Genomic DNA, 18268 nt, shown 5'->3' with positions numbered 1-18268 from the left:
AGGACGAATTTTTCTTCACTTGCAAGGTTTTCATGCTGAGGAACCTATACAATTTTGTTCACCAGCACACGCAAACGGGCACAGCAAATATATATATGCTAATATATGTCATATATGCAAAGGGTTCCTATTTCGTTGCAAAGCATAAAACATAAGATTTCACGTTTCCGATCTGTACTCATGGTACAACTATGCATATATATCGTTATGGCAGCTCTCCATTACGATGTCTCTCAGAATTTGCCACGCCATGTGCCACTTGTTGACGTGATGCTTCTCGTCGCGTTTTCCGCAATGTAGGTGTAATGCTGCCCCATTAGGATGTTGTGGGCTGATAATAATTATTGATGCATTGTAGATAGCTGTGGTGTCATCGCGATCTCCCACTTGTCCCGTCCCTGTATACACATAGGAAAATATTAATTTTACTACTTCTGTTTGTATAGGGTTAGCGATGCTCGAGCTATTATTTTGTAAGTGTAGTGAACTTGCAATTGCGTAAAGAAAAAAAAATGTATTTGTGCTTTTTCCATGGGCGTTATGTTTAATCTTACTTTTAGAATTCGTGTTTGTGCACGACAACTCCTTGAAGAGCTGTAAGAAATAGGCCCACGAAAACAAACATATATGTGCAATTTCATTTCCACTGCTCGATACCAAAGATGCAATAATTTTTGGCCACCTTGGTTTGCTTAGCGGGCACCCTAAAATATCTAAACCTAAGTGTACAGACATTTTCATCGTCGGCCTGTACCAAAACGCGGAGACGCTTACACTGGAAGCACGAAATTGCATCTACAAAGCAACAAACGAATCAATATCTGAAAGAAATCTGCAGTAGAGTGAGATAAAAATTAAGAAAATGTAGTTGCTGACGTCCGCAGAAGTTTGACTTAAGTCTGCGAAGATTTCAAGTAAAAGTTGCAGTTAAATTTCACGGAATTGAAACGCCAAGTTCATTCTCCACAATTCCGAGACTCCGTAAGTTCTCCATAGCGAAACGGATATCGCAGCTACGTAAAGAGGAGTTAATGACGCACCTGTTATCTCTGTTGCAGATATTACACCCAAAAAGCCGCGTATGTAATTTAGCACATTTCCCGGTGGAAATGTTCTACCACATGCTGCTTGCAAAATTGCCACATCAATTCCTATTGCGGAGTTACATAAGGCTATAAACCTGGCGCTCTTTTTTGGTTTTCGCGATCTTTATTGATCTTCGCAAAAAAAAAAATGATGACCTCAATCAAAATTTGATGATTATCAGTAAATCAGAATTTCACTAGTTCATTGATATGCTCAGTCGAAGTCGGTTCCGCAATGAAAGCTTTTCAGCGTTTCGCATCGATTTGAATAAGAAAATAGGGCTCAACCTAAATGTTCCTCAGTGGAGCTTCAAAGCCTTGAAAGTGTTCTCGTGAGCGTTTTGGCCAGACGTTTATGAAGCATGAATCTACGGGCGATCACCTTTAGAACAGTTTTGATCGGGCGAATTGCATAACCTGTCGCCTCAGAAGTCCTGCCTGCTTCAAAAGTCGCGCCAATTTTGAATTGTCCGCATAGGAAAACGTCAACGTAGCCAAGGGCAACGCAAAAGACGCGCTGGTCATACCGGGCGTCACCAACGTCGTGTTTCTTAAAATAAGCTCGTCGAGCTACTAAATATAAGCTTCTTTCGGTGATCCGAGCATTGCGTTTTCCATGTCTACGATTTCTGCGGACTTTCTGCCCCAAATTTAGCGAGAACTTTGTATCCCGCTTGTCAACGCTGCGCCATCAGCTGTATGTGCGTGTGTGTGGTGTTTTAACCTTTTAATCCCTTTGTCAAACTTCTGCCTGGGCTTGTTGTCGGCTTGCGATGATATTAATTCGCTCCTGCTTACCAGTGCCACTGCGGTTAAACGCCTGAAAGCGGTAACGTAGCCTTGAACGGCCGGGAGGCACTTCTCTCCGAAAAGGTTTGTAGAACCCGCTCCCCATTGTTTGCGCATTGGGTTGTGATAACCTCCTCGTCGCGGACATTGCACTCCGATGCCCGATGTTGACTGCTCGCCAAACTCGCCAATGTCACATTTAAGCGAATGGCTCCACTTATGGCGTGAATATATGTGCTTTCGTTAACGACATCAGTTCAAACGGTTAGCTGTTGCTGGGTTGCTGTCCGGTTGAGTTTGCTGCAGCGACAGGCTGCATTGACAGTTGGTCCGGCGTGACACTGCGGTAATCGCCGTTTCATTGTTAGCGTCTTGTGCACTCGCCCTGGCTATGTCGTGTTTCCTTTCAATGGCGTTGGTGACCGTGTCGCAGGCTTATGGCAACGGTGGAGGAAGGCGATCCCATACATCCTCATTGCCTGAACTGCGTGAACGTTGCCAAATGTTCGGCGCGCCTGGAGAAAAGGACGAGCTGCCAGATCGTGCACTGCAAGCTCGAATGCGGCGCCAGCTTCCACGCGTGCAAATGCCAGGAGCATCAGCTGCTCTGTCCCAATGTCAAGGTGAGGCTCACGTCGTGTTGTCATTTGATTGTCGGCGATTGGTGTACGCTGTTTTCTCGTTTGGTTTTCAAGTTGTGACGACGATTAAGACGGTCGACGCTGTCATTTTCATGCAGCGCTGACTGTGCAAGACGCTGTCACTTTCGCGCAGCGCTTACTGGGCATTTGCCTGTTTACCTGATTGCCTGTTTACCAAATAACCGTTTGGGTGGCGATCCATTGCATGTCCCAAGCCTGTGTTTACTTCAAAGCTGCTGGTCTGCCAGCAGGATTTTGTCAGGAGCTCTGTAGTGTTTCATGCAAGTTTAGTATACCAATGTCAGCTTTTGTGAGGAGCAAGAAACGAAGCACTAATAGTGCTGGCAGTGCTTTTAAAACCGCAGTGTTGAGAAAAAGCACTATGCACCAAATAGCGCATGACAGCAAGTTTCAGCTGACAACATGACAACAATTTCAGCTGTTGGAAGCCTCCATGATAACATTGCTTGGAGTGACCAAGAGACTGTTTTCACAGTATTCATGATCCCTGTAATGATTTCATCTGTTAGAAGCCCCCATGATAGCATTGTTTGGAGGGATCATGAATGCTGTTAGAAGCTTCCATGATAACATTGTTTGGAGGGATCAAAAAACTCCTTTCACAGCATTCATGACCCCTTTTAATTTTTCCATGTCATTTGCTAGGTTTTCGATCTGTTTCAAAGACACACACGAAAAGTAAATGCACAGTCACCGCTAACTCTGAAACCTCTGTTCTCGTTATAAGCATTCCCATGTTATTTCCAATAGAATCCACCTATGGAAACTGCCGATGCTTCGCCTCTCTCGGCAGTTCGCTTCCAAATGTGCAATCAGTTAGGAGCAATGCCACTTTGTCGTGGCTTGTGCCAATTAATCACATTGTTGCCTGAAATAAGAAGCCAACTGATTCGCTGATTGCCATCAAGGGAGCACTTGCAAGAATATTCTTTGCATGTATGAGAAAGGTATTTTTCTACCGAAATACTTTTGACCACAAGTTACTACAGTTAAGTATATTGTTCCCGTTCAACAGCTTAGACTTTAGCACCACTAAACTCCATTTTGTGATAGTTTGGTTCTGCAGCAGCAAAGGAAATTTAATAGTAACAATGCATTCCCTCTCAGTGGCCAGGTGATGGTGGTGAGGGAACAATGATGACATGCAATTCTCTGGATAATTCAAAAGCTTTTGGGCTCCTGCTTCCTGCCCTGGGGGTGACTACATTTCATCTGCGGATGAAAAAATTATAGGTTAAGAACTTGGAAAACAGCTTTGCTGGTCAGCCAGAATACAAATTTTTGCGAGCGGTTTTTTCTTCATTTATTATTTTTCCACAAATAGAAAAAGAATATTGTCTTATTCAGTCATTACTTGACTCAGAAAAATGACTAAAAGGGGAGAAAGCACTGGAAAACTAGGTAAAGTTCAAGAAGAGGCTTGCTGCACCACAACGACAGTGAAAACGAGCCTGCTTTTCCAACTAGATTTTGTAGTGAGCGTTTCGGCCATTGCACGGAAACGAGCTCATACTGTTTTGCAAGTTGTCTATTCGCGAATGACTGCTTCCTTACCTGTGTAGCAGCATGCTGTCAAAGTGACAATCGCTGAGGCGAAGTGCGCTCACTGATAGTGTCACTAAATTTGCTCGCATGGTCGAGGTACTGAGAAACTCAGGTCATCAGAACTAATCTGGAAGTCTTCCACTCCCACCAAGTTTTGTTCGTTGGTCTCTGGCCATACCATTGGCAGTCTGCTCATTGTTAAGACACCATAGGGGTGCGTGCTTGTAGCATGTTTATTCTGACAATTTCCTGGGGCAAACAAAATTGGCAACAGCAGTGATACTGAATAAGTCACTGTTGTCTAAAAACAATGTGTTGCTTGTCAGCCTCTGCCGTTCCGTGTTTGCTGCAGCTCATGTGCTGCATCTAAATGCAAATCAATGCAAATTCAATGTTAATGAAGTGCGTATGTAGCCCTGAAAAGCATGTGCTCTAGGCAAATGTGAAAAAGTGTGTGCTATCCTTCCATCTGGTATTGTGTCTGCTGGTTAAAAAAAAAATTTTTTTTTGAAAATTTGAAGTTCACAGGCTGGCAGCTATGCGTACACTGGTAAATTTACTCATGAGACCACTCTTTCATACCTATTCCATAGCCGTGAGTGCTTGTAAGTGCTGGAGAGAGTGGGTATATGCGAGTGCAAATGCATGGACAAGAGTGCCAGCAGATGTAAGTGGCTGTAAATGTGAAATCTTTGTTGCAAATGTAAGTAGCTGTAAGTCATCTTTGTTGGCGCACGAGTGACCAACATCGCCTGCCTATTCCTACTGTCTGTTATCTTCAACGAAGTCGTCACCTAGTTCCATGACTTGCTAAAAAAAAACAAATAATTGGAGTTTGCTTTTGACTGTGGCACAGAGTATACCTCTAATGTGCGCGTCCTGTCGAAACGTGGGAGACGTCATCACTGTCTCATTCCTTACTCAAGGTGCCATGTGCCAACGCTGTCAACGGCTGCCCGGTGTGGCTACTCCGAAGCCAGCTGGGTACCCATCTGCAGCACTGCCCTGCGAGCCTTGTGTACTGCACAGCCGAATGGAACAGGTGGGGTTGGCTTCGCAATGCAACTGGCGATCGGCAGTGCGTCGATCGGTCGGGAAAGCTCCAGCTGGACTATGCCTTGGCCATGCGAGACCTGCGGTCTCTGAGGGACGGCAGCCATCGTGGGAAGCTAAACAAAGAGGGCAGCAAGGACGATGCAATGCCAGTGGCTGCAGCACCTGTAAGTGTTCCCATGGCCGTGTTTTTATTTGAAGGCGAGCCTCTTTTGTTTCAAGGCGATCAAGGCGAGTGTCCGAGTGCAAAAATAAAACCATCAGGACACATAGCGCCATGTGCGACCTGCATGTAGCCTTGCTGGTTCATCATGTCGGGGAAAGTTCTTTTAGCGCAAAAAACCGTAAAGATGTGAGGAGGCATGCTTTGGACACACACAGCACTTGCATGTTTGGTGTGCTCTGTGCGCCTCCTGATGTTCTTGTGTTTCCTTGTGCCTCCTTGTGCTAAAAAACTTGCCCTGACATGATAAATGAAATGAACAAGCCCACATCAGAATCCTGATTTAGTTTCCTTGCTGTGAAATTGAGAACAGCCCACATACGTGATTCTGATGGGATCCCAAATCTAACTTGCTCCCAGTCTTAAAGCATTAGATTTCTTGGGCTCTTCCCCCACCCCAGTTTGTGGTTTGTCAGTTTCTTGCCAGTTTCTGTATATATATCAGGTATTGCCTGATATATATACAGAAATAAGTACAAATCTAACATGTACCATTTTTCAGAGAAGTTGGGTCAAAAAATTGAGTGCACATTTCAATCAAACATAAACTGGAGCTGCGGCCGCGGTGTTAGCAACAGCATACCGTCAGATGCAGCATCATTGCCATCACAAAATGGAGGGCTAGCACATTCTCATGAAGGTTGTAGTGGGCTTATTTTATGCTCAATGGTCAAGCGATTTTGAATGTAGTGGGTCCATTCGATTTGCCTGCACTTTCTTAACTAGTTCACGGGATGCAGCACTTTGCTATTTGTTTCACCATTTCAACACAGTGGCATCTGCACATCGCCATTCGTTTCACTCAGTGCAGGCTTCGTGCAGGATGAGGTCACAGCATTCCCTGCACTCGTCAGAAAGGTAGTGTAGTGTTTGTGCAGGAGGCGTCGTGCCGGTTCTGCACAAGCAATAGAATTGTCCTGAGGACAGATGGGCGAACTCTGTTGTAGTGTTGTGCGGTAGAGAGGAAAGCTGAACGCTTGGGTCAGCTGGAATTTTTGATACTTGTTGACATGTGAGCAAAGACCCTTGAATGTCGATGTGTTCAGAGAAATTCTCCTGCACTATCGCAAAGAGCGGTTACGCTACCCCCCAGCACACAAAACACTAAATAAGTCACAATCCACCACTTGACGACTCCTTCAGACACGAACTTTTCCGAACCCCGTGCTTTACAACCGCATGTACCCCGAAGCATACTCCCCACTCCGCAAAGTGTGCAAGGCCCGCGCTGACCTCGATCATATTATCTGGCAATGCCCCAAAGCCACACCCACCAACACCTTTTGCACTAACACACGCATCATTAGTACGGCCGAGCAGTGGGAGACATTGCTGCTCAGCTTGGACCCAGAGGAGCAGCTCTGGGCCGTCCGGATGGCTGAAGACGGCACCAGAAAGCAAGGACTGGCCGTCGTCTGAGGAAGGGGAAAATTGGGCGTTATTCTCCCGACCCCCGACACCCCTTAACACCATCAAGGACATAATAAAGTTTTATCTCTCTCTCTCGATGCCCAAAGCTTGAATGGCGTCTAGGCCCAGAAAAGTGCCTTGGTTCGTGACATGAAATGTCACTACTGCAGCCTTGTTGCGGTACTTGGCGAGCACAGAAAAATGTCCTGAATGCTATGTTTCTTGCTGCGAATAATTTTTGGGTTGAAGACTCGAAGAAAACAAGGGAAAACCCTTGAAATGTTCTTCGTACATGGAGCTGTTCATCAGCGAGACTGTAGCTTCTGTATCCACAAGCATTTTGAGTGTCGCAAAGAAGATTTCAGTGTAAATTATTGCCGGACGGAAATTTGGTGCTTGAATTGTCAGCACAGATGAGGCTGTAGTAGCCAATTCTGCCTCAGCAGTAGAAAAAGCAAGCTGAGCTCGAGCAGGAGACTGTCGATGCATTCGGTTCCTCGAACGGCAAACTGTAGCGTAATGTCCCACTTTTCCACACGCATGGCAGGTAACATGCTTGGCTGGACAGCCTGGATCAGATGCGATGTGGCGAGGTGAACCACATTGGTAGCAATGGACTGCGATGTCTTGACTGGCTTCGCAGAGTTTGGGCTGGGCACCATCTTGGCCGGCCTCCCCAGATCACGACTTTCCGCCATGCCGTTGGGTGCCATCTTGAACCTGCTGGTTGGAGAGAGAAGGGTGGCGGGGACCACCTTCTTGTGCACCTGGCCAAGGAAGGCGATGGTTGTTGATGCCATCTTGGCGTTGCGTGGACACGCGATGCACAGGCCAACTGTTCCTTGTAAACTTGCTCCATGTTTCGTCCGATCTCCTCGGCCTTCTTGAGCGTGAGGGAAGGTCCTTCGTAGAGTAACCTTTCTCGTATTTTTCCTGATGCAATGCCTTGCAAAATTTCAGCATGAAGAGACTCGTCGGGCCAAGCGCCAAACGCACAAGCAGGTGCTAACCTTTGAAATGCGGTGATGAAGTCCTGGCAGGTTTCCCCGGGTAGTGTTTTCTGTTCCTGAAGATATGATTTACCAGGGGATTTGTGCTTTTTTCATAATGTGGGTCGACGATCTGAAGAATGTCTTCGAATGTTGCAGCTGTCAGGTCCGTTTGCGATGCCAGGTCGTAGTAGAGACGCTGAGGAAAGGATACTGTCGCTCGCTCATTTTTTCGTTCGGACTATTCGCTTACATTGACAATTATCGTTGATGGGCTCTGCGTAATTTTGTGTGGTCTAAAACTTCATTGTGGTTGGCCTCTGCATTTTTTTTTTCTTGCTCTCCCCTCTTTCTCAATGCAGTGTGTTAGCAGTCAAGAGATATATACATGGCTTTCTTTGCTATTTCTAAAATAACTGTTTTGACTCCCAATTTCAGTGCAAATCTTGTTCAAGGAGCCTTCACAGGGCATTGTGATCAACTTTCGTTGCAGAGGGGCCTTGGGACCACAGGCAATGCCTGGTGCTTGTACAACGGTGGCAACTGCACTAACAGCAGCGACGGCGTAGATAGTCATGCCACCGGTAGGTTGAATGGGTATGTGAACCACGTGTGCGAGACATCCTGCGTCAAGGCCAGGGAGGAGGAGAAGACAAATCGCGGTGATGTGGACTTCAGGCTCATGCGAGCAGCTGGTGCGTGCTTTGCGGCGAAGCACGGTGTTGGCCTGAATGTTGAACTGTGCGTCGAGTTCCTGACGCGGTACCAGCTGAAGCCGGACAAGGTCTACACGTTTTCTTGCTGCCAGGTGGGTGTTTTGCTCACTTCGTGGTGATAGCCGTTCAGAGCCCAAAATTGGGTTTGCTGTGTCTGATCTGCTTGCCTGCCTTCTTTTACTATGCGAGCGATGACCATTGTTGGCATAGTTTTATCATCTATATCAGTTGCAGTAAACATTGGCTTACTAACTATACAAGTGTGGTGTCATGCATGCGCAGACAAATAAGGGTACTGAACCGAACTTGAAAACCAAAACCGTACCCAGGTGAAATTCTAGCTGGAACTGAACCTGAACCCGAACCAATATTCTTGGAATGTGCGCGAACTCGAACTGAACCTGAATGAAAAAAATATGAAGTAATGGTTACTGGTCTGGCACGAAATGGTTCTGAGCATATAGGGTAAAAAAAAGAGGTGTTCATGCAAAAGTGTTTCTTTGAAATTTAATTACATTTTAGTCGGAACACCACAAGAGAGCATTGTTATGATTCACGAGTTGCTTTATGTGTGAGAATGGAGATAGGCGATAGGTATGTACTGGTAGCTATGCATAAACATGGTAGAGATGCTTGCACTTAAGAACACAGGCGTGCCAGATGTGTTCTTAAGAGAGGCCGCTGTAGCTCCCATTTCGGCCATTAGGTTATCTGGCTACTATTACTAGAAAAACCCTAAAACGCACATACCAGCACACGTGCAGCACAAAACGGACAGTGTCCTCGAGAAGAAAAAATTGGAAAACCAACTACAGTTAAACCTCAATACATGTATGACAAAATCAATAAAAATGACAGTTTATGTTGTTATGTAAAAATTTCATTGTATTGAAATTTGGCCTTTTATGCAAATAAGTACAGTTGCTGATAAATTTTTTTTTTACACAGAGGGGGCTGCAAATCTTCCAAATTATTGGGCAACTGAAAAAAAAGCACTTGAATGTGAAAAAAAAAATTGCTTTGTTGAATTTGAGAATCGGTGACAAAAGGTGCGGTTTTGGGGTGTGTCGATGACATGCTCACAATGGCGACACGAATGAAGTGAAGTCAGCCATGCTTTCGCATTCATTCCACTCTCATGGATGATTGTGTCGGCGGCAATGGAAAGTGAATGTTTTATCTGCCTCTGGCTTCAGTGCGTCTCCAAAACTAAGATTGTGCATCATCCAGCACTAAACGCATGGGAAGACGGTGCACAATCACTAAAAGTGTATCTGGGTATTGACTCTCTAAGTATTGGTAGTGACTCGCTATTAAAGTGACTCGCTCGAGTTTTAACGCTGATGCCCATAGAATGAAGGCAGTATCGGTCAAGGGCATTGAAGAAGCAAATGTTGGTGATTCTCTTGGTGATGCTTTGTTCAACCAACAACTTTAGAATATTTTTTTACATTACATGAGTGTTCTTGTCAAAGCAAAGTAAAAAAAAAAAAGGCTGCATGCTGGCGAATACATAGTTGTCAGTGTTTTGCACCAGCAGCTAAGTAGAATATGGTCACACCCTGTGCAACCAGGTGGCACCACCGACCTGGTTGTGCACAATTAATTCTCCATTAATTTGGTATTCCATAAAGGGCAATGTGTTTATATGAACAAATTAAAACTCTTTTGTTAACGCTCAGTAAGTTACCTGTTGAAGCCCCTTTGGTCTCGAGCACAATGTACTTGACTTCAGCATGTCCTGTTGTGTGTTTCAGGTCTTTCGTCGCGATGAATATGCCTGGCATTATCAGAATGTCCACAGGGACATACACTGTGGCCTCAATGGCTGGCTTGAGCACAGATGTCCGTTGGCCCAATATGGCTGCAGCTTCTCAAGGCGAATGTTTCATCCTTCTCCGTCCGGATCTCAACTCGTCTACAGTGAGGTACTGGAGAGCTTTGGACTTGCTTTTCCATCAGTGGGGAAGGAAGCAAAGCAAAATGGAGAGGGTGATGCAGATAAAGGGTGAGTTGTGCAAGAAACTTGGTGCCGACACAATTTCTGTGGGCATGTGTGTTAAAACAGTAGCTGCATGAGAAACCGCACCCTATGGTTCAGCCTGTTTCTCAGAAACCGTTTCTGTCTGGTGAATTTGATAACATCGCAGCTCCCAATGGGCCAGAATCCTAGTAGAGTTAAGAGCTCGCTTTACAACCTTGTTGTAATTTTTGTACTGTTGAAATTTTAATTGCAAAAAGGCTTTCTGCTTTTCTGCTGTGTGAAGGCACAACCTGTACATGCCAAGATTGGTGAACATTAATGATGTGTAACTACATCTACAAATTTAGAAATGTGCCATCATAGGTGAGAACATTAAGAGAATCCAGCCACTTGATTTTACTAAAGACCTTGTGAAACCAGCAAATAATGAAGGCAAGGGAAATTAACTGTTTGGTAATTGAAGCTTGGAAATGGTTATGAACAGAAACGGGAAAGAAAAAAGACAACTTGGATATTTGTGTAACAAGTAACAAAACCTGAACGCAAAGTTTTTGAGTGCATATAACACATCATTTTTTCTCATGGATTACATGTAGTGTTTTGTGTGCTCCAGAGCAGTAAGTTTCTGCTCCAAAAGCTAAGGTGCTGCTCCAAATTGCAATTTTGTTTTGCTCCAAAAGGTGCTCCAACAATCCAAGCAACACATCAGCCACTAACAGTAAAGTGCTGGAGAACTGTGGACTTGCCTTCCCATCAGCTGTGGAGGAAGCCAAGCCTAATGTAAAGGCTGATGCAGATAAAGGGTGAGTTGTGCTTATAACTTGACAAGACTAGGTGCACCTATCGCAGTAGCCGACCAGTGGCTATAACGTTGCACTGCTGAGGTCGAGGTCGCAAGTTTGATCCTCCCTGCGGTGGCTGCATTTGTATGGGGGAGAAATGCAAGAATGCCTGCGTGCTTGGATTAAGGCGCACATTTAGCTTTTGTCTTTCCCCATGATTTTGGACCTGTGTTTTAATCGTGTTACTCCGGACGTTGTCACATTCTGCCATCTTGGGGATTTTGAGCCGACCTGAGAAAGAGTAGCGGCCCTGTGGGTGTGGAAATGACAAGATGGCAAATTGATGCAAGCATTCAAAGGAAGCACCAAATCAGTTTAGACTGATAAAGCAATCTCCAAAAACCTTATTTTTGTTAATTTCATGGTAATAGGTAGATTATCAGCAGAGAAAATGAAGGTCAAAGTTCAGTTATTCAAATTATGCTCCAAAACCGCAGCACTGTCCCATCACTGTATTGTCACGCATTTCAAAGGATTTTTTTCGCCTTGTGGCCATTGTGGCTCAGTGCGTGTTCCTGAAACTTGCCAAGCTCAGTGTCTGGCTCCTTTGGAATAAAATGCGAGTACATCTTTAGCAATAAAAAATTAACTAGGCCCGCGCAGTTGTTAGAATCCATGATGTTACAGTGAGCTGGTGTGAGCACTTAAGGCGTCATAGCCCTCCTTCTTGAGTTCTTGCGTCTTACTAAGCCTCTTCTGATGGTGTTAATGGCTTTCTTGGTTTGGCGAGGTGTTCATTTGTAAATACATCTCAAATCACTTTTCTCTTTAGTATCCCTTTAGCAGTAAGGCGTAATTTGACGGTGTCCAGAGCAGCACCCAAGCGTAGCTTTCTGTATTTTTTCGGTGCCTTCCCAGCTGCTCTGAAATACGTGGGAGCCACTGGTCCACTATGGCAGCACTACGTTCCTAGATACATTGAGTCCGTCGTCGCTATAGCTTGGACAACTTTCACCACATTCGGCCGCTTGTCCTTAGTTTCTGCACAACACACACTGAAGTTAAGTTGACATGACCCTGACCATGCCTAATAAACCTAAAGTAAAATCGGAAAGTGAAGTCCTTTAAGGGACCCTTATTTCTGGCTTTACTGGGTAGGCATAAAAAAAAGTGTGCTGAATTCATTGACTACAATTTTCAATGTAAGTGAATAGCCCGAAAGAGTGAAAAAACAAAGGCTTCCTTTGCTGAAGTGCAAGCACCTACTACTGAGCACCATCTACGTAATGCTGACCAACCACAATAATGGGCAAAAGAGGCTATTTGCTTTGAAATATACAGGTAGCTGTCATCAAAAAGGCATGCTAAGAAGAGCACAGTGCTGGTGCCGGAGTGCTTGAGTGTTCTTGTTGGTAGCATTGGAGCCACACAACACAAGTAAAAACAACTGTTTAGTATACTGTTTCAATTCACAATGGCCTTTTTGTTGCTGGAAGCTAGGACTTTGATATCGTGATGTGGCAGCTAGTGGTTAGTTTCATTTGGGAGGAATTGAATATAAAATTTACTGCAATTAGGACCTAATTGACAATATGTGATCTTTGGCCATTTCGATTCTTCTGTGTTACACTTCACATTATCTTTTTTATTTGCTGTTCTCTTTCAGCTTTTGAGGGCATTTTTCTGTGCAATAATATAGTTTCGATGCGCCTTTGTGAACATGCACGTCTGTGGCATAAGCTTTTTTTATACCTATGTTGTTAGTATTTGTGGTCGCTTTCCAGTATATTAATGGTTTCTAGACGCGTGTAATTCGTGTTTGGTATGAGATATTTATAGTGTACAAGTTGGTTCTTAACGTATTTTTAGTTAGGCAATCTCGGGTGTGAGAGTACAGCTATGTGCATGTTTTGTGGTAGGATATCACTTCATCACTTTATTGCTTTATCACTTTATCACTTTATTACAACTGTTTATCTGCATTATAAGCACACACCTACGTTGTTTAAAAAAAAATATGCGGGGGGTTTTCTTCTTGCAGGGCACAATCTTGCCTACCCAACGGGCACTCTCATACCAATGGCACTTGCGGTGAATCTGGTGATGGCGTGATATCGAGTGCCCTAGCATTCTTGGACTCCCCTCCTCTTGATGGGGAATCTGGTGATGCCGCGTCATCCAGTGGCCAAGCATTCTTAGACTTCCCTTTTGAAGTAAGACCCTTTTTTTAGGGATGGGTTACTGGCTTTTTTTCCATGAAGTCAAATGCAAATAACTTTTTTTTCTCACGGCTGGGCAGTATCGCGATACAAGAGTATCTTGGAGATACTTTTGAGTATCTGTAATTCTTTATCGAGATACATTTGAAAAATGTATTTGTATCTCAGTAGCGAAATAATTTTCTGATGTGTCGATTATATTTCGATACTCTGCAGGACATGGGTGTCTCGTTACTTTCTCTTTTTTTGTCGAAAATGGGCCGACGTGTTTGCAGCACGTGTCATTGCTTTTTCCATTGACTGTCACGATTACAACTGTGAAAAGCTCAGCAACACGGCATAGAGAGACCATGAGCGAGACGTAGATCGGCGTTTCACATGCATGTGACGAGCGCCGAGAAACTTTCAACATGCTGCCGAGAGGCGAGAAACCAAAATATCAAGAAAAAGAAAGCACGCGCTATCACGAGAGAGTAATCGCCCAGTCTCGTTCGCGAGTCTTGTGTTGAGGCCGAACCGACGCTGTCAGAAGACAGCCTATTTGAGAAGCTGCTGTTTGCTTAAGTGCAACTAATGCTGCAACATTCGATGCGCTGCAGAATTATTCATAATATTATGCAGCACTTAGTAAATGTCTTCGCGGAGCATCCAACATCCCTGAAATAAAAAGTTATTCCATTATCCGTATTCTTGTATCTGTATTGTATCTGCGTTCCGTGACACTTTTCCTTATTTTGCAAGATATCTCCGAAATATCCCGTTACGTCAAAGACAAATGTACTTCAGCATCTGTATTTTAGGTTTCCAGCACATGTATTTTGATATCTGTATTCTGGAATACTTTTCTGAGTATCTCTGCCCAGCCTTGGTTCTTTTTTATTCCTCAGTTATGAACAATAAACGACCCAACTTGCCATGGTAGCCTGGTGGCTAGGGCATTGTGCAGCTTAACTTGAGGTTGGGGGTTCAATCACAGCCATGGTGGTGCAATAGTGGCAGTATTCTGATGGTGATGGAATGCAAAAACACTTGTGTACCATGCATTGGGTTCACATTTGAGAACCCCAGGTGGTTGAAATATAATTTAGAGCCTCCCACTACGGTGTTCCTCATAACCAGCTGAGTAGTTTAGGGACGTTAAAACCCCATAGTTTGATTTTTTAATGTGCATTCCTTGGCACAACCTCCATGGGGATCAGAATCAGCATAGTACAGCCCCAGATCATGACCGATGTGAGGGCTCTCCCTCCCTCTTGCTGTATGCAGGGTTGAAGCATTTCTCACATCAAGTTCATTTTCTGTTTAATTTCAGGTTCTGCAGCACATAGCTGGCTTTCTGGATGCTTTCAGCCTAAATAACTTCTCTCTCGTCTCTAAACGTCTAAGGGACGTCTCGTGTTCACTCCTGAAGAGCCGCGGAATGGTGGTGCTGAGATGGGAAAAGCATGGAAAACTTACCTGGAGAGTCCATTCAAAGGTAAGTTCCCCACCACATGCTTGGTGGCCTGGAAGACATGCATAATTTGTACTGTGCATTGTTGTGTGGGGCACTGTTCTGCGAGGCACTATTGTACGGGGCACTATTGTACGGGGCGCTATTGTACGGGGCGCTATTGTACGAGGCGCTATTGTACGAGGCGCTATTGTACGGGGCACTATTGTATGGAGCACTAATGTACGGGGCACTAATGTACGGGGCACTAATGTACGGGGCACTATTGTATGGGGCAGTACTGTACGCGGTACATGTTGTGGGGGGCATATTGTGCAAAGGGGAACTAAGGACGATTAGTACCTACTCCTTATAAGTGCTTCAAAAATTTGAATCAAGAGCCTCTACTTTACTCTTCGTGGGTTTTAGGTCCACATTACGAACACGAGGGAAAAAAGGAAATGGCATTGAGAAAGGTCATTTTGTATCTCCTGCCCTCATGGTCATGTAGAAATATTATGTACTGCCAGCGAGGTAGTGATGGTGTTCGTTACAGTAGGTGATGTTGTAGAACAATAATCTGGACATACTTGATTATTTGAACAGCTTCATGGACCTGCCACTCATCGTCCTCTAATGACTAATGACAAAAAGCACAGAAATTTCTGACACCTTACAGTATTCTGCTCCACAATTCGGAAACCGTTGACATGACCATGTGGTAATTCATCCTGTGGCTCAGGCAGACATGATTTAGTCACTGGCTTGCAACGAAGGTGCCAAATAAAACAACGTACAAAGGAAGGCGACATGGGACAAGCACGTAGGCGCACCTACATGGTTGTCCCGTATTGCCTTCCTTTGTCGATTGTTTTATTTGGCGCCTTTGTTGTAATCATGTATAACCAACTCGCCCAATAACACGGGCTCTGTCACTGGCAGCAGAGTCGCATGATACTGGCATACAAAAGTGTGCTCTACTGCAGTCTTAGTACACCACAGTACTAAGTGTAGTTTGTTGTGTCGGCAGCGGCAGGCAAGTGGGGGGCCCTCAGCCAGCGAACGTGCACGAGCGCCGACGCAGTGAAGGAGACACGGAGCTGACTGCTCCCGATGAAAACCGGAACGAAGACTCGGCCGACCTGCGGCCGTTTATTGCTTATAAAGGCTTCACACGCCAGATGACACCTCCTGATTGGTCCAAGCTCGTCACATCACAGAAGGGGGGTGCGCCATCTAGCTAAACAACTACAAAACATACACGTACAATGACACAGAGATCTGACAGGGGGCGACACTATACTACATCATCCCCCCCTGGAATCAAAGTAAACATACAGTGAAACGCGCACACAAGACGCGCACTTAAGTCCAAAGGCGATTTCAGTTCGTTCCCCCCCCACGTTCACAAACGCGCACCAGTTGTACACAAAGCACGCACTCAAGTCCACAACAAATTCAATCCGTCCCCGCCCAAGTTCACATACACGCGCACCAGTCTTGGGCACCAAAACACAGGCAGTCACTCAAAGTCCAACAAGGAACACGGCACAAAACTCACTGCACCGCAACAAGGAACACATTTTACCTGTGTGAACGAAAAATGTGAACTGCCTCCAAAATGTCACAACGAGGCCCCTAGCCATGGCATTTCGAAGACGGCAAAACGCTCTACATTCAAGAAACATAATCGTCAAGCCACGGAGGCCGTTTTTTAACACGATGAGGACGCGTGCGTACCTCAGAAGAACTTTGGGGGTTGCGACGCGTTTCGGTCGACTTTAAAGACCCAGTCGTCCCACTACTATTTCCCTCCCCCTGGTTGGAAAATTGAATGTGGTTGTCGCTAAAAACTGGAGAGGGTTGCCCAGGAAGCTCCTCTCGAAGTCCCAACAAGTCCTGGGATGCTACCGATTCCCCCACGGAATCAGAAACGATTGCTGACTGTGTAGACTCGGAAGCGATACAGTCAGGTGCACTACTTAAGTGATGCCTATGAAAGGACGATGTCACGCCAGACGAGTCATCGGAATGACTATCCAGGTTTGAATACGAGTACAAAAAATCTTTATCAGTTGTGGACAATGTACTATGTTTTGAATTATCTACTATTGTGGTTAACTTAGACGCATTCCACGTCTTCCCATCACTGAGTACAAAAGAGGATGGTCCTACCTGGGCCTTAACTGTACGAGGCGTACTGTACTTAAAAAATCCTTTCTTGGCAAGTTTTACTTTGACGGTGTCTCCCACCTTGATACGAGTTGCCTGAGCACCTCTACGTTTGTCTGCATACTGTTTAGTTTGCCGCTGTTTCTGCGAGACTCTCTCGCGAACTTGTGGAAGAAAACTGTCCTGAACTGTTATGTGCTTACGCAACCTGAAGTTGCTAATATCTATCTTTGAACGAGGTTGACGACCATGAAGTAGGAAAGCTGGGGAGAGACCCGTTGTAGCATGTGATGTAATCCTATTAGAACCCAAGAATTCTGAAATGCTTTTCGAAGCATCTCGACCTTCAAGCCTGGCTACCTGCAGGTGTTTGTTAATGACTCGGTTGAACCTTTCTATTTGACCATTTCCCTGAGGATAATAGTTGGAGGAGAAAAAATGAGCGATTCCTTTTTCCTTTAGGTAATCTTGGAATTGTTTTGAGACAAACTGCGGACCATTGTCTTTAACTATAGAGTCTGGCAACCCTTCACGGCTGAAAGCCCAGTCAAGAAGCTTAATGACATCATCTGTGGAGATGGAATTAGTACCAAGTACTTCTGGCCACTTTGAGTAGTAATCAACAAGGGTGACTAGATACCTAGGGTAGGACGTGTTTAATGGGCCAATGATGTCCATTCCCAATTTCTGCCAAGGGCCCGTTCGGCCATTCAACTGGTTGCAATGGAGCTACATGAGGCTTTGCAGACTTGTCTGCCAGCTTACATACATGACAATGCTTTACATACTGTTCAACAGTGCTATCCATCTGGGGCCACCAATAGCGTTCACGAAGAAGCTGCTTAGTACGTACTATGCCCTGATGATTTTCATGTGCCAGCTGTAGAAATGTAGGTATTAGGACACTGGGTGTTACCACACGATCACCACGCATGAGTAATCCATCTACAAATGACAATTCTTCATTCACATGAAAGTAAGCTATTAAAGCATTGTCTATGTTTTTCTTAGAAGGCCAACCTTCTGCTAGGCATTTACTGACCTTCTGAAGCGTCTCATCTGTACTCGTTGCAAGTTGCACTGTTTCCTTGTCAACGGCCGATGTGACTAAGGATACTATTTCTTCCTCCTGAACTACATTCTGCGAATCCTTTACTGGAAGTCTAGACAAGGCATCAGCTACTAGGTTTTCTGATCCTTTGCAATA

General features: G+C 44.9%; 1 protein-coding gene across 2 annotated transcripts in view; it reads left to right on the top strand.

The window, feature by feature from the left end:
- The first annotated feature begins 1581 nt into the window (after window positions 1-1581).
- LOC139049702 (F-box only protein 30-like) overlaps window positions 1582-18268 on the top strand; it is a 31846-nt gene continuing 15159 nt past the window's right edge. The window contains exons 1-8 of one of the 2 annotated variants that reach the window (XM_070525435.1): window positions 1582-1958; window positions 2308-2497; window positions 5008-5301; window positions 8250-8564; window positions 10230-10480; window positions 11137-11259; window positions 13280-13451; window positions 14770-14934. In XM_070525435.1, coding sequence (XP_070381536.1) covers window positions 2312-2497; window positions 5008-5301; window positions 8250-8564; window positions 10230-10480; window positions 11137-11259; window positions 13280-13451; window positions 14770-14934 — 1506 coding nt within the window. In that variant the 5' untranslated portion in view covers window positions 1582-1958; window positions 2308-2311. Of the gene's footprint in view, window positions 1959-2053; window positions 2221-2307; window positions 2498-5007; window positions 5302-8249; window positions 8565-10229; window positions 10481-11136; window positions 11260-13279; window positions 13452-14769; window positions 14935-18268 lie in introns of those variants that run through there. The other variant, XM_070525436.1, reaches the window with a different exon arrangement.

The sequence above is a fragment of the Dermacentor albipictus genome, chromosome 9 (assembly GCF_038994185.2).
Source record: "Dermacentor albipictus isolate Rhodes 1998 colony chromosome 9, USDA_Dalb.pri_finalv2, whole genome shotgun sequence".
NCBI lineage: Eukaryota > Metazoa > Arthropoda > Arachnida > Ixodida > Ixodidae > Dermacentor > Dermacentor albipictus.
This window is presented reverse-complemented; position numbering and strand designations above follow the sequence as displayed.